The sequence below is a fragment of the Sphaerodactylus townsendi genome, linkage group LG04, assembly GCF_021028975.2.
Source record: "Sphaerodactylus townsendi isolate TG3544 linkage group LG04, MPM_Stown_v2.3, whole genome shotgun sequence".
Taxonomy (NCBI): Eukaryota; Metazoa; Chordata; class Lepidosauria; order Squamata; family Sphaerodactylidae; genus Sphaerodactylus; species Sphaerodactylus townsendi.
This window is the reverse complement of record NC_059428.1, coordinates 123636553-123651289: the sequence shown is the minus strand read 5'-3', so window position 1 is coordinate 123651289 and position 14737 is coordinate 123636553. Positions and strand designations below refer to the sequence as shown.

Sequence of the window (14737 nt, the reverse complement as noted above, 5' to 3'; positions counted from 1 at the left end):
TCCAGTAGGAAATCTTTTTTGTTGGTGATGTGTATGCTTAGAATTTTTAATTTTGGAATATGGAATGAGGACAGAAAAGATAGTTGCTGTTTTAATTCATAGTATGGCCATAAATTTGTTTATATTAAAAGCTGCAACCTTCAAACTCAATCTGCATAGGTTTGGGGGCCAGTATGTAAGTGCAAATATAGAGAAGTTTCATTGTTAGTTTGCTGGGTCTCTCCATTGTTGCTTGAGAGCCATGACATCATTCGGAAAAGATTTGACTGTAGTCCGTGTCTTCCTATTTGCAAGAGCTGTGTATCTTCTAAACTTCTCCCATTTTCCCTGCCTTAATTACATTGCAACACAGTTCTGTTGTGAAAAAGGAACAGATATTTCTGTCAAATGTGGGTGGAGCTATGTTAGACGAATGCCACCTGGAACCAAGTTTTTCAAAGTGAAGGATAAGTTAAATAGCCAGGTTCCAAGTTTTCATACCTCTGTCGTAATGCAAAATTCTTTGGCAGTGACAGTCATTATGAAGTGTCAAAGCAACATATTTCTGCTTTTATTTTCTGTGTGACATGAACCCCAGAAGTCTTCAAACATTTGACACGAGGTTATACAAATGTTGACAAACCAGTCTTTTCAGCAAGTGTAAAATGCAATCTGTAGACAAAAACAGCTTTTCATAATATTTTTAACAGCTTGAAATAGTTTCAGAATATGAACATTTTCTACTTGAATACACTTGAGGAAGGACGGGCGGGAACTGAGAGTCTCCAACTAAATAAGACCTGGGCTGCTCATTGGCCTGTTCCTTTTTACAGATCACTTCAGTGGCTGGGTTTGGCCAGCAGCTCTTATTTCTTGTCTTGCACCCAGTGGTCCTGTGTTACCTGTGCTGACAGCATGAGCACATGCTCAGGATGCTTTGATGGCTCGTCACCTGTTTAAAGATGACTGGATTGTACATTTCTGGTTGCGTTTTTGTTGTGTGCATGTATTTTATTTTGTAAGCCCCTTTGAGTGCCCAGGATAACATTTAAATTAATAAATAATGTCATGATACATCGATCAAAGATATCTAGTATTGTCATATTTAATCGCTTGGGTCCTGGAGATCAGTTTGAGAAGAGACTAGCGTACACTTTTTCTTTCCAAGTTCACTGAAGCAAAACAGATCCAAAATAGGAGATCCACTGTACCTATGTTTATAATCATTTCTTCAGAGAAGAGGTCAAAGACTTCTATTACTCCATTTTTTGCTGGCTTTCTGCCTCTTCAGCTTATAGCCATAACCTTATATATAAATTATATCTTTATCAAATGGTGGTTTACAGCACCTTATAGAACCAGGTGTAATCCACACCATGGAACATACAAAGCTGGGGGGCCGGCGGGGGGGAGGGGGAACATTCCTAAATCCCTCTCTAGATGACTGTCCCAATTGCAGACATTGTTTCAGTCCAGTTTAACAGTTTTCGTGCCCATTTTAAACAAGAAGGCCCTGAAATGACCCAAGTACCTTTGCTGAAATGGGAATCTTCTGACTTATTCGGGGAGTCTGAGGCATTACAAAGAAATAATATTTTGAGCTGTGGCCAATCGGAGAGACTTCAGGGACGGAACACTCCAGTGAGTCATAGGAAGATGGATTGACACACAGGCTCATACCAAGAAAAGTGGTCCTTCAAGTTTATGTGTCTCAGAACATGTTATCTAATGCTATCAGGACAAGCATCATCTTGAATTTGACCCAGAAATGAGTAGGCCAGGGATCCACAGCCTTTTTGAGCTTGTGAGCACCTTTGCTGACCCAGGAAGCTGGGCTGCAACTGCAAAATGTCTACCACGGGAGGCAGGCCCAACTACAGAATCGCTGCTGCAGGGCCCCACACACAAGTGCAGGCGACAAGAGAAATAATATTTAAGGATAGAGTGCAAGAGAGGAATGAGAGAGAGGAAAACCAGCACTGTGGTGGCGGCAGCGGCTGAAACACTGTTAATTTAAACTGCACAACCAGTCAGAAACACTACTGGTCTAAAAACACCTTTTAAAAAGTCTAAAAATACTTGTCAGGTGCCCAAAAAACAGTATCAGAAGGCACCCATGGTTCCAGAGCACCTTGTTGAGGATTCCTGGAGTAGCTAAGCAGTGTAGGATAGGATAAATGAGGACGACGTGATCATATATCTTAGCTTTAGTTAAGCAGCTGCATTTTATATCCACTGAAGCTTACGAAGGTGTTGCTTCCAGGCAAAGGCTTTCCCCATCCCTGTTACAGATGACTGACAATAGAAGTGCCATCAAGTCCCAGCCAATTTATGCTGACTCCATAATAGGGTTTTCAAGGCAAGAGATGAACAGAGGTGGTTTGCTTTTGCCTGCTTCTGCACAGCAGCCCTGGACTTCCTTACTGATCACCAATCCAATTCCTTACTGATCACCAAGCCATTTAGTCACGTGGGGGTACAAAATCACCTCACACCCCTCCTCCTTCCCCCTGGGTTCGTACACTGACTTCAAGACCTGGTGCAAAAAAGTTGTTTGGTTGTGGTGGGGGGAGGGTGGCTGCCCATATGGTGGGGGGAGGGGTGGAAAACTCAGATTTTGCACCGGGATACATTTTCCCTCAATAAGCCTCTGAGTTATCAGGAGTATAAAATTGTCAATTTTCAGTGGCTCATTTGATTCTGATAACTTTCCTTGCAGTTATTGTGATGGCTACCACTTGGAAGCTTGATTCTAAAACCCCATAGCTGTCTAAGACTTTCCAGTAGATCTTGATTTGACCGTACATAATTAATCCTTTGTTGCTTCAGGATTCATTTTCAAGAATATAAGAGGAGGCCATTAATAACATCAGCGACATCATCTTGGGCTCATCCACTTAAAAATCAATATGTGTATCATGTGCAAATGATTCGCTTCTGTCTACCCTGGACAAACATCTATCCCTACATGAAAAAAATCAATGCAAAGAAATTGCAGCATGAAGAAACCAGCAGGGGGTTGGAAATTTGTCTATATAAATTTCCTTATATTTGTTATATTTGATATAATATAACATTTTATTTGATATAATTGATATAAATTTCCTTATATGTGTTATGACAAATCTAAAAGTCAGTGTTCTTCAAAAGAGAATTTCAGTGAGAGTGTACAACGTGAAGGTGCTGAATTAGAACTCAAGAATTTGAGCCGTATCTGTCATCCTGGCTTTAACAGCAGCTTGGGGTTTGTTATTTTATAATTTGTGATAGCACAATAGGATCAGCTTTGTAGAAACTTGAACTGACACTTCTTCACAAGGTTAGCTCACTGTAACTCAAACTGTTTCTTCCTTGGTAAGTTGTTGTTAATCGATTTCCAGCTGTGAATGGACACATTAAGCTTTGCCTATTGACCACATTTGATTTAGTGGACCATACCATCTAGTTGGTCATTTAGAACAGGGTGTTGGAATATCTGACATGGCTTTCTGTTGGTTTAAGTCCTTTGCACATAGTTGATGGCAGTTTCCCCCTCTGCAAAGTAGATCCAGCACTCTGGAAAGTTTCTCACTTTCTGCTTTATTACTACACTTCATAGCTATATGAAACCCTTGAATGAGATCATCCAGAATTTTGGAATGGGTTACCATCAGTATCCCAACTATACTTATATACCCAGATGCTTCTGTCCTGAATCCGTTTTGGAGACTGTGGTCCACTGTATAAGACAGAAAAGACTGAAATTTAATCTCAGGTAAAGAAAGAACTGATGCTGGTTGGAAAAGCCTTGCGGGGGGTTGATCTGCTTACTCTAGACACCTCTGACAGATCAGTTAAAGAGTTGGGTGTGCGGCTAAACCTGCCTTTGGTTCTAGACTGGCAGGTTGCTGCTGTTGTAATTTGAGTGTCTTCTGTGATTTGCAGTTTAACAGTCTATTTCCTTATAGACTCTCCTGATTCGGCCTCCTTATGCAGACTTCTGTGATTTCCAGACTAGACTCTGGTTTAGGAGCCTCTGTGAAATACAGTTGTCTGAGTGGGCATTTGGCTTCTAAGGTCTTCCACTTAGGCCTCTGTACTGTTTTGAATGAGACGAACGTGTGCATCTGTTGATTTCCAGGGCAATAAAGTGCTCTTCTTTAAGTGGTGTATTAATATCGGAGAGAAATGTTTTATGGATTATGTATATGGTATTGTTTTATGGTTGTATTGTTGTGTTTGTACAGCGAGCTATTTTATGTGAAGAAAAGAGGCAGGATAGAAAGCTTTATATAAAAGCATAAATGACGTGGAAAGGGCAAGGAAATAATGACCCATATTGTAGTCTTGCCCACGAGGCCCCAAGGAAGAGACGAGACGTGGAGATTCCATCTGGTGGAGAGCGCCAGCGGCAGGAAGCGCGGGATTCCGTGATCCTGGCAACTCTGCCGTGTGCTAGGCTCTGCCTCCTTTTATTAGGGTTTACAAGAGGGGGGGCAATGTGGGCGGACCGGGAGGCAGGAGAGCGGGAGATCATCATGTGATGCATGATCTCATCGGGCTACTACGTGCAGGAGGAAGCATCCACGTCTGGGTCTAATCCACACCTGGAGGGCAAGAGCCCCTTTGTCCCTTTGTCTGGGACATCTGGTGACCTTGAGTCAGGCATCTCATGACCTGTGACTCATGGGGGACTGGGGGGTGGGGGAGCTTGTGCGCCCAGAAGGCCGTAGCCAGCACCGGCATGCCAGGCGCTCTTTCTACGGTTCTGCTGGGTTCACGGGCTCACCCCTACACCATATATACTATGCAAGTGGAAGGGTCTTTTCAACTTGTACAAGTACAACTCTGGGTTTAGTGCTTCATCGAGCTCTTATTGGGATGATAGTGTAACTTCCAGAAATACTATCATAATCTGGAGGAACGGGGTTTGATTCCTCGCTCTTCCATTTGAGATGTAGATTTTTATCTGGGGAATTCAAATTAGCACTCCAACACCTGTGCACTCCAACACGCGCCAGCTGGGTGACCTTGGCCTGGTCACAGCTCTTCAGAGCTCTCTCAGCCCCACCTACCTCACAGGGTGTTTGTTGGGAGAGGGGATGGGAAAGGAGATTGTAAGCCCCTTTGAGTCTCCTACAGGAGAGAAAGGGGGGTGGGATATACATTCAAACTCTTCTTCTTCTTCTACAACTTTGAAAGTATTGCACAAATACTCTCACTTTTATTTTGCAGATACTTGATACTCTCACTTTTATTTTAATTGATAAACAACTGTGACGTGCCCCGACCTAAGGTGGCTCACATCGGTGGCACCACCATGATTCTCATTGCCTTTCTTTTTGGGAGAAGGTGCTTTCTTAAGACCAGAAAGAGAAGCACTTGGGGAAAAAAGAGAGCCTATTTATTTACTTATCAGTATGGCATTATTTCGGGTTCCGGAGCCATTTAATCCAATGCGTATCCTTCAGTACATTTAAAATCTCAGTAGCTTAGAATATGAATACAATTTTAAGATGTAGCTCCAAAGAGAGCCTTAAAAAAGGAACATGGAGACACACACATCTTGGGGTGGGGGAGGAAGAAAAATGGGGATGGGAAAGTTGAACCTGTATAGTAAAAAAAAACAAATTACAAGCAAGTCCCATTGTGTATGTGTGTGTGTGTGTGTGTGTGTGAAATACTGTTAAGTCACAGTTGAATTATGGCAACCCTGCAGGGCTTTCGAGGTAAGAGACTAAAGGAGGTGGTTTGCCATTGCCTGCCTCTGCATAACTACCCTGGATTTCCTTGGTGATCTCCCATCCAATTACTAAACAGGGCTGACCCTGCTTAGCTTCTAAGGTGAGACAAGATCACGCTACCTGGTCCATTAGGGACAAATGTTATTGGAGGTATTAAAGATGTTGAAAGCTACTGTTCTGGATCATGTTTCGTTGTCTCCCCAGAATATTTCTATGAACCCAAATTAAAAATGTGAATTTTAAGTCGTATCTGTTTGAAAACACTTTCTTGGGGCTATCTGAATCTTGATGTGTAAACCTCAGCTATAGAATCCCCATTCTCTGGAATAACGAGGCTGATCCCCATAAGACAGATTTCGTTCAGGGACATTGCTTTTGTGTAATGTGTTTGCTTTCATTTTAAGTGCATGAAATTATTATTTGATATTACGTGTGATTATACTGTGTGGGGATTTCACTGCTTATATCCTGGGGAAGCCAGCTGGCATGTGTGGGAGTGCACAGGCTAATCTGAATTCCTCAAATAAGCCTCCACAGCTCAAGTGGCAGAGCAGGGAATCAAACCAGGTTCCTCCAGATTAGAATGTACCTGCGCTTAACCACTACGCCACTGCTGGTTATGGGCCCACTATGCCACCCTGGTTATAGGCCCAGATGAGGCTATGCTAGCTTTTGCTATCCAAGTCAAGGCAAAGTGCCAAAGCCCACCTTTGGACATCTTTTGGAAATGCAGTTTCTTTTGTTGGGAATTGCTGTCATCACCTCAGCTTTATGGAGTAGGGTACGATAAAAATGTGTTAAACAGATACAGGTACTGAGGTGCTGTGTGGTTTCTGGGCTGTATGGCCGTGTTCTAGCAGCATTCTCTCCTGACGTTTCGCCTGCATCTGTGGCTGGCATCTTCAGAGGATCATCCTCTGAAGATGCCAGCTACAGATGCAGGTGGAACGTCAGGAGAGAATGTTGCTAGAACCCAGCCATACAGCCCGGAAACCACACAGCACCCCAGTGATTCCGGCCGTGAAAACCTTCGACAATATATAGATACAGGCACTCCTTTAAGTTCATTTACTCTAGTTTTGTGGGGCTATAAGAGAAATATACCAAATAGCTGACAAGATTTGTTACTGTTTTTAATTAATCTTTACAGTCTTGATTCCTAAGCCCCACTTCTGTTCACGCCCCTCTTTGTCCTCAACTGCGCAGGACTTACCTCTGTCATGATGAGGTGCTTTTCAGCTCACTGACAAACTGTGCTTGAATGGCGGCTTCTGGCACCAGAGTAATGTGCATTGCACAGAGGAAGGCCATCTCTGCAGCTGTAGGAAAGCATGCAGTGCAAGAAAGTCTCTAAGCCCCAGTATTTATATAGTCCAGTCATAAAACTTGGCAGCAAATGAGTTGAGAGCTGATTCTTCCAGGCAGGTTTTTTGATGTTTCATGGATCTAGGGCAGGGATTAGGGTTATTGGCCATGGTGGCAGGGTCTGGTGGGAATTGTAGTCCATGAACATCTGGAGAGCCGCAGGTTGCAGACCCCTGATCTAGGGGAAAACCCACACAACGTAGTTTGCGAACTTAACTAAAGAATATTAGCCAGATTCTATGCATCTTTACTCAGAAGTGAAAGCCATTGAGTTCATTAGGTCATACTCGAACGTGTGCATGAATAGAATGGATTACATCCTGTAGCTTAGTTATTAGCACTCCCAAGATCAGCACAATAAAATCTCTTAAGAGAATGCTGGTAAACACAAGTCATTGTTTCTCAAACTCAGCCACCATTTTTGGGAGGAAACCACCCCAAAGTTCTGACCGAGTGTATCGAATGTTAGTTACTTGATTGAGTTGAGCTCCTTGTTTGACACAGTACCTCCTCGGATCTTTTTCAGGTATAGGCAGCTGCAACTCAGCACCGAAAGCAAAGTGGCTGAACTTCTTCATCAGAATAAATTAAAGTCCTTTGAAAGTGAGCGAGCACAGCTCGTCCAAGAGGAAACGGCCAAGAATCTTTCGCAGTGCCAGCTGGAGTGTGAAAAGTACCAACGAAAACTGGAAGTAAGTACTTTTCAGTGAACTGGCATGTCTCAGTCAAAGTAACGTGTCACGAAATAGGGAGAGCATAATTAGTTAGCTATCAGTTTGTTACTTCCACCAGACCAGGCTCAGTGATACTAATGCACCCATAAGGAATTGGTCCTGTACAGCTTTTCCATTTGTAAAAAGAATGAAAATCCTTGTGATTATGGGGAAGGCTGGCTGTGTTCATTCATTTGTTAAGAGGAGCATTGGGAGAAAGGAAAAATTAGTTGGATCCAGTGATACATGTGGGATTTAGTACAGTTCCACAGGGCCTGCAAAATGGAGATGTTCTGCAAAATGGAGATGTTCCACCAGGCTTATGGTTGAAGACAGCAACGGTATTCCATTTGTTGGCCTCCCCTCCTCCCTTTTCCCTGTTTTCCCTTTTCCTTCCCTTTCCCTTGTCCTTTTCCTTCCCTTTAGACCAGTACGTGTGAGTTTGGGGATAGTCTGTTTTAATTACGCCCCCCCCCCCCCTGGATTTTTTGAAGCCTGTATTGTTGAGAATGTACAAAATTTTATTGTATGTTGTTGTACTTTATCATATTGATGTTATATGATGCACTTGAGCCCATATGGGGAAGGGCGTCTCATAAATCTAAATAAATAAATGTATATATGTACGTTGTGGATCTTTCCCGCCTTGCCTTTTGCTGATGGATTGTTGAATCCTGTCCAACATTATAGTTACCTAAAGTGCAACTTGTGTATGATTAGCATAATGGGACTTTCTTTTCTGTAGTTTCTTTTAACGTTTGTGTCCGGAAGCTGTGTTGGCAAAGCCAGCAATATATGAATGATCCATCTGGGCACTCTCTGGGTTGGTAAGGAACCATCTCATTGTAATGTGGTGTAAGAAAACCGTGCCGCTAAAGTAGAACATCTCTTGACTCATCTCTTATAAAAAGGACAAACTTTGCTCATGTACAATAGCTTGAAGGAACTAGGATCATAATCTTGCCATTCTATTGTATGTTTTATGGTTTTATATGTTGGAAGCCACCCTGAACCCAAGAAGAGAAGGGTAGCATATAAATTAAAATAATAATAACAATAATTATTATTGTTTTTATATTGTGACCCGCCCTGAGCCCTGCAGGGAAAGGGCAGGATATTAAACAAACAAACAAACAAACAAACAAAATAATTCTAAGGCAATTCTTTTTTCCCCCTGAGAATATTCTGATGTGCTTTATTACCAGTAGCCTTGAGAAATTTATGTAGGAATTTTGTGGATCACCAAATCTGAACATCATGATACAAATTTACATTCAACATCTGCTTTCTAACAGAGCACAGGAACTGAGCCTGAGTTATGTCAAATACCTGTTTAATAAGTATACAGATGCTTTACCTGCATGCACCTTCATGAGTAATTTATAGACCTGGGTATAGTTAGCTTTTGCTTTCATTTATATCACCATAGGTTTTAACCAAAGAATTTTACAGTCTTCAAGCAGCCAGCGAGAAGCAGATTTTGGAACTTCAGTCACACAATTCTGACTATCAGTCGAGGCTCGGTGCATATGAGAAACTGGAAAAAGAGCTGGATGAAATAATAATGCAAACGGCAGAACGTAAGCCCACCTGCATTGCTCTGCTTTCCTTCTTGTACTACGCTGAGGATATATTTATTATCTGATTGTACATATTATATCACAGGAATATGAAGTAGGCATTTAATATGTAACACTAATAATATAAAATTAATATGTCTATATTACTATGTCTTAATTTGTAGCCAAGGTATATATTGCATTTTGATTACTTGCTTAAACTACTGTATACACACACTATTTACTGATCAGAATCCCTCAGTTCATGCATGTTAGAGCTATATGCAGATGGAGTTTATATATATGGGTGGGCCGGGTGGAGGGGGCAACGCATTGGCGCAGCCCTCAGCCCCTCCTGTGTTTGTTCGGCTCCTCCCCATCTGGATCAAACTGCCTATTTCTCCTCTGTGTTACAACAACTGGTCATCTGCAAAAGCAATGGGTTTCCGCTCACAGATCTTTCTTATTTTTATCCCACAGACCTAGCCTTGACTTCAGTGAGGTTATAATTCTGGCTCCCCTTCTTCCTGTGACGTGACTATGTCACATAATTACAATTCAGTCGTCCCTTGTTGCTTAGGAATCCAAACTGGGTCCCAAGTCTAGAAACGTTGAAGTCTGTGGTTATACAGCGAGAGGTTCTACATTTTTTATACTGCTCTTCTCTATATATCTTCTGTAGCAGATCTAAACATATGCAGCACAAGTCAGTCACATACCAATCTTAGAAATTTTCCCAGAGCTCTTTCACGCCTCATATTTCCAAAATGCCATGAATTGTTCATTCATGTTCTTCAGTTTGAATGAGGAGGCATAAGGCGCACTATATACAACAGTACACTCTCAGTTGATCTTAGCTAAATGAAATATTTAAATATTTTAAAACTGGTATTTATACCAGTCTGTGTATAAATATACGAGAAGAGATTCTCTGCACAGATCATCATAATTAATGGATTGTGCAATATTGTTTGTTTGCAATTTAGATTTTTGCATATCTCCAGAAAACACAACAGTATAAATCTGTTTTGAGAATTTCAATATGAAAGGTATGTTTCAAAAAAATTCCATCCCAATTTAGATGCAACAGGTTTAGAATGCTGGCGTTGCTGTGATTTTGTTTAGTTTGAAATCTTAAAGAAAATGACTTACTTTTCTTGACTACTTCCACATTTTTAAGAAGCAAAGAAGGCCTTTGTTCTTGTTCAGCTCTTGATGTTAACTGTGTTTGCTTTTGAATTGTAAGCCTGAGTATAAGAAAATCAGTGGCCCTTTCCGCATGGGCCAAAAACGACGGCCTGGGGGCGGTAAAAACGCCGCCCCCAGGCCGCCGTTTGCACAGCAGCAGCGCCGACCTGACTGCGCTTCCTTCCCCCCAGGGCGGCGTCAGGCCGCCCTAAACAACAACCCTTTAAAGGGTTGTTGTTGGGGGGAAAGCGTCTTCCCGGTGGCGCGGTGCGAATCGCGCCACCGGGAACATGCTGTCTCCCTGGCCCGTCCCACTCACCTTGTCCCTGTCGTCACCTGCTGGCCGTTGAAGCCCCGCCCACGCTGTCCTCCGACCCCTGGAGGTCGGAGGGCAGCGTGGGCGGGGCTTCGACGGCCAGCAGGCGACGACGGGGACAAGGTGAGTGGGACAGGTCAGGGAGAAGAGGCGGCTCGTCGCGGAGCCGCCTGCCGTTTGCCGGCCTCTGCTGCAGCCGCTCGCATGCGTGCATGCGAACGGCCTTCGCCTCCACGCCAGCGGAATTCTCGCCGGCGTGGAGGCGACAGGGAGACCGTGCGGAAACGGCCAGTGTGATCAGGCTGAACACATCTCATAGTGATATTCCAAGGTGTAGTGGTTAAGAGCAGGTGCATTCTAATCTGGAGGAACCGGGTTTGATTTCCTGCTCTGCTGCTTGAGCTGTGGAGGCTTATCTGGGGAAGTCAGATTAGCCTGTGCACTTCCACACACGCCAGTTGGGTTTTTTGTCACAGCTTTTTGGAGCTCTCTCAGCCCCACCCACCTCATAGGGTATTTGTTGTGAGGGGGGAAGAGCAAGGATTGTAAGCCCCTTTGAGTCTCCTACAGGAGATAAAGGGGGGATATAAATCCAAATTCTTATTCTTCTTAAAGGAGCATGGGTAGTGCAGTAGTTGTTGCCAGGCAGATAATCCATGTGGGTCACGTCAGGGCTTTCAGACTGATAGCCACCCAGGTTGTCCCGATGGATCGAGTTGCCACTTTCCATCATTACTCCTGTGACAAACAAATTTAGCAAGTAAAATTTGCCCAGGTGGAATATGAGAGGAACAGGACAATGTAATAATGGATAGAAGGATGGACTTCGGACCAGGAAGATTTGGGATAAGTTCCCACTGAAATTGAACTTGCTGGGTTATCTTGGTTTGGTTTACTGTTCTTACCTGCTCTGCTTCATATCATTGTTGTAAGGATTAAAAGGGGGAAGCATCACATATGTCATCCTGAGTTCCTTGGAGGAGAGCTAGGATGTAAATGCCATAGGGAGATCATGTAATATCAGGACAGAGGCCAATCTACTGGTGATCCCTGGCCCCTCCATGATACGGCTGGCCTCCACCCGGGCCAGAGCCTTTACAGCTCTGGCCCCAGCCTGGTGGAACGCTCTACCTCCAGCTGTCCGGGCCCTGCGGGACCTTGCTGAGTTCCGCAGGGCCTGCAAGACTGAGCTGTTCCACCGGGCCTTTGGGGAGACTAGCCGTTGATAGGGGCCCCCTCCCTCCCTCCCTCCCTCCCTTCTTGTTTCTTTTATGAAGACCTATAAAACCCACTCTGTGACTTCTGTGGGAATGATATTAGGCGCCATCCAGCTTTAGAGTATTAATGCTGCATTTTAACAGAGTAAGGTTTATTTTTACCGGAGCCATCCTTATTTATATTACATTGTATTTTAATTGATGGTGCTCTTTATACTGTTCACCGCCCTGAGCCCTTCGGGGGAGGGCGGTTTATAAACCTAATAAATAATAAAATAAATAAATAATAATAATAAATGGAATCTGCTAGCCAGCTGTGACCAGTAATGGCATTATTGTGTGGTAGAGATCCCTACCATTCCCAACCCTGAACAACCGGAAAGTTTCCCTTCAACATGAAAACATGGTTGGCTTTTTAGCACGCTTCTCGGTATTACTTTGTTGAGCCAATAATCATTAAGGCAATTACCTGACAAATTTTTATTTTTAAGGCCTTATTGTGCCATATTGTAAATATCTTAAAAGAGAGCTAGGATGCTGACATATTAGCGGTGACAATATACTGACATCTGATTTGCAACAATTTACTTTGACGTTGTGGTCCCTAATTCTGGTTCCTATTCATGGATTTCCACACCAGTATTTTCCATTTTGACCCCAAATGATAACAACCAGGAGCTTGAAATATTTACAGCACCTCGTTAGTTCTGTTATGTATTTTGCTAACGCATTTTACAATGAAGTGAAAGGTGGGGGGGACATACAAAGAAAATATTACACTTTCTTTGGAAAAGATCCATGTATGTGTCTTTGAGTTCATTAGGATCTGTTGCTTCCTATCCTGAATGGGACAAAACCTAGAACAGTGGTGGCGAACCTATGGCACGGGTGCCAGAGGTGGCACTCAGAGCCCTCTCTGTAGGCAGCGCAAACAGAGTGTGCCCCCCCCCCCCCCGCCACATCTAGGCTGGCCTGGACCGCTGGGCTCGATTATTAGCATTAAACCTAAGACCTAGTTTTAGGGAAGCAGTGTAGGTAACCCTGTTAAGCGCTGTTAAACCCCACTGATTTTCATGCAAAGAACTAAAGCACGATCCTTTACCTGGAAGTAAGCTCAGTTGCTGGCAATGGGGCTTGCTTCTGAGAAAACCCTCCTAGGGTCGTGATTCACCCGTTGGAAGAGTTGCTTCAAAGCAAAGCCACAGACTACCACCAAGCTTACCCCTGAGTAACGCACTCCTCGGAGCCAACTGTTTTTTCTAAACTAAAACCTCAGTATTCAGGTTAAATTTCCGTGTTGGCACCTTGCGATAAATAAGTGGGTTTTGAGTTGCAATTTGGGCACTCCGTCTCGAAAAGGTTCGCCATCGCTGACCTAGAATGGATTACCACTTCTCAATATTTATGTTGTGCTTGATCTCAGCTAGTTCAGAAATCCTTAGAAAAGCATTATATGGCCGGGCATTAGGATTGCCAGTGCCGTATTCAAGCCGCAAACATGGTTTGCTTAGGTCCATAAGAAGTTCTCAACAGAGGGAAGTTGAGAATCAGCTCACTTTTACCCTTTGCGCTATAGTACCTCTCACAGTCTTATTTTGTTCAGAAACAATCAGTTCTGTTGTTCCTAATTCTGAACCTGGGGCCCCATGCTGATCAAGAAAGCCCCGGGAATAGGGCCATGAACAGATAGGGGACATTTTTGCACAGACCTGAGGGACACATGCAGGCAAGTGAAGGTGGGAGCAGGAGTCCAGACTCTGCAGAGGGGGTCAGGAGGGACACTGCCAAGGGATGGGTGGGGGGTTCCCACTGTGAGATGGTTTCCCACTGTGGGTCTTGTGGATCCCTGTTACTGTACAGTGTACATAGTGCTGCAACATAGTGCTGTCCCAAACAGCAAGCGGCCAATTGACATTTCGACAACAAGGAAGACACTGGAGGGGTGAGGAATGGAAAAGGTGGGGGTTAAAACAGTTGAGCGTGAAAGAGGCACAGGGCTAGGTTGAAAGCTTCACAAAAAAAGAGGTGGGATTTTGGGAGAGAAATATGCAAAGGAACTCCTGGGTTGAGGCTAAGTTCCTGTGTCCAGTTGCAGTGATCATGAACCGGTTCTTTTGATATGGACAATCAGTTGGGCAGTTTGTTTTCTCTAATTCCAGAATAGCTAAATCCATAATTCTACCCCCTTTTTGTCTTTTCTAGTCCCTTTTGATTGAAAATATTAGATATCTTTTCAAATGTCTCATTATTCAAGCTATTTTTAAAAAAAAATTAAATCATTTCTACAAGCATATAGAAGTAATTGTTGTTTTATGTTTTGATCGTGTTTCCCAGCACTTTCCGAGAATATATAGGCTTTTTTGCTTTCAAATTTGAGCGACTGTTGCCAAAAATATTTTGTCCTGTACATTCTGTGCTCATAATTATTCTCTTTACCATGTATAATTATGCTGTTACCATTGCTGCCAGGAAAAAAGGAACATTCACTTCTTGCGCTACACAGTCTTTGTTTGCTCCTTTATATCACAGATGGGGTGGGGGGATTTTATATATTTACTGCTGAATAAATCTTTCGAGGGGAAGAATGCAAATGATCTTTTGAAAAGACATGAGCGATGCTGCTGAGACTTTTATACTTCCAGTATGTTGTTGTTCTTATTTGAATTTGATTGCAAGA

General features: G+C 43.2%; 1 protein-coding gene across 1 annotated transcript in view; it reads left to right on the top strand.

Moving 5' to 3' along the window:
• The window catches only part of PIBF1 (progesterone immunomodulatory binding factor 1), a 121534-nt gene that overhangs the window by 62496 nt on the left and 44301 nt on the right, over positions 1-14737 (top strand). Inside the window, exons 11-12 of the mRNA XM_048494119.1 lie at positions 7594-7759; positions 9210-9360. Coding sequence (XP_048350076.1) covers positions 7594-7759; positions 9210-9360 — 317 coding nt within the window. The remainder of the gene's footprint in view (positions 1-7593; positions 7760-9209; positions 9361-14737) is intronic.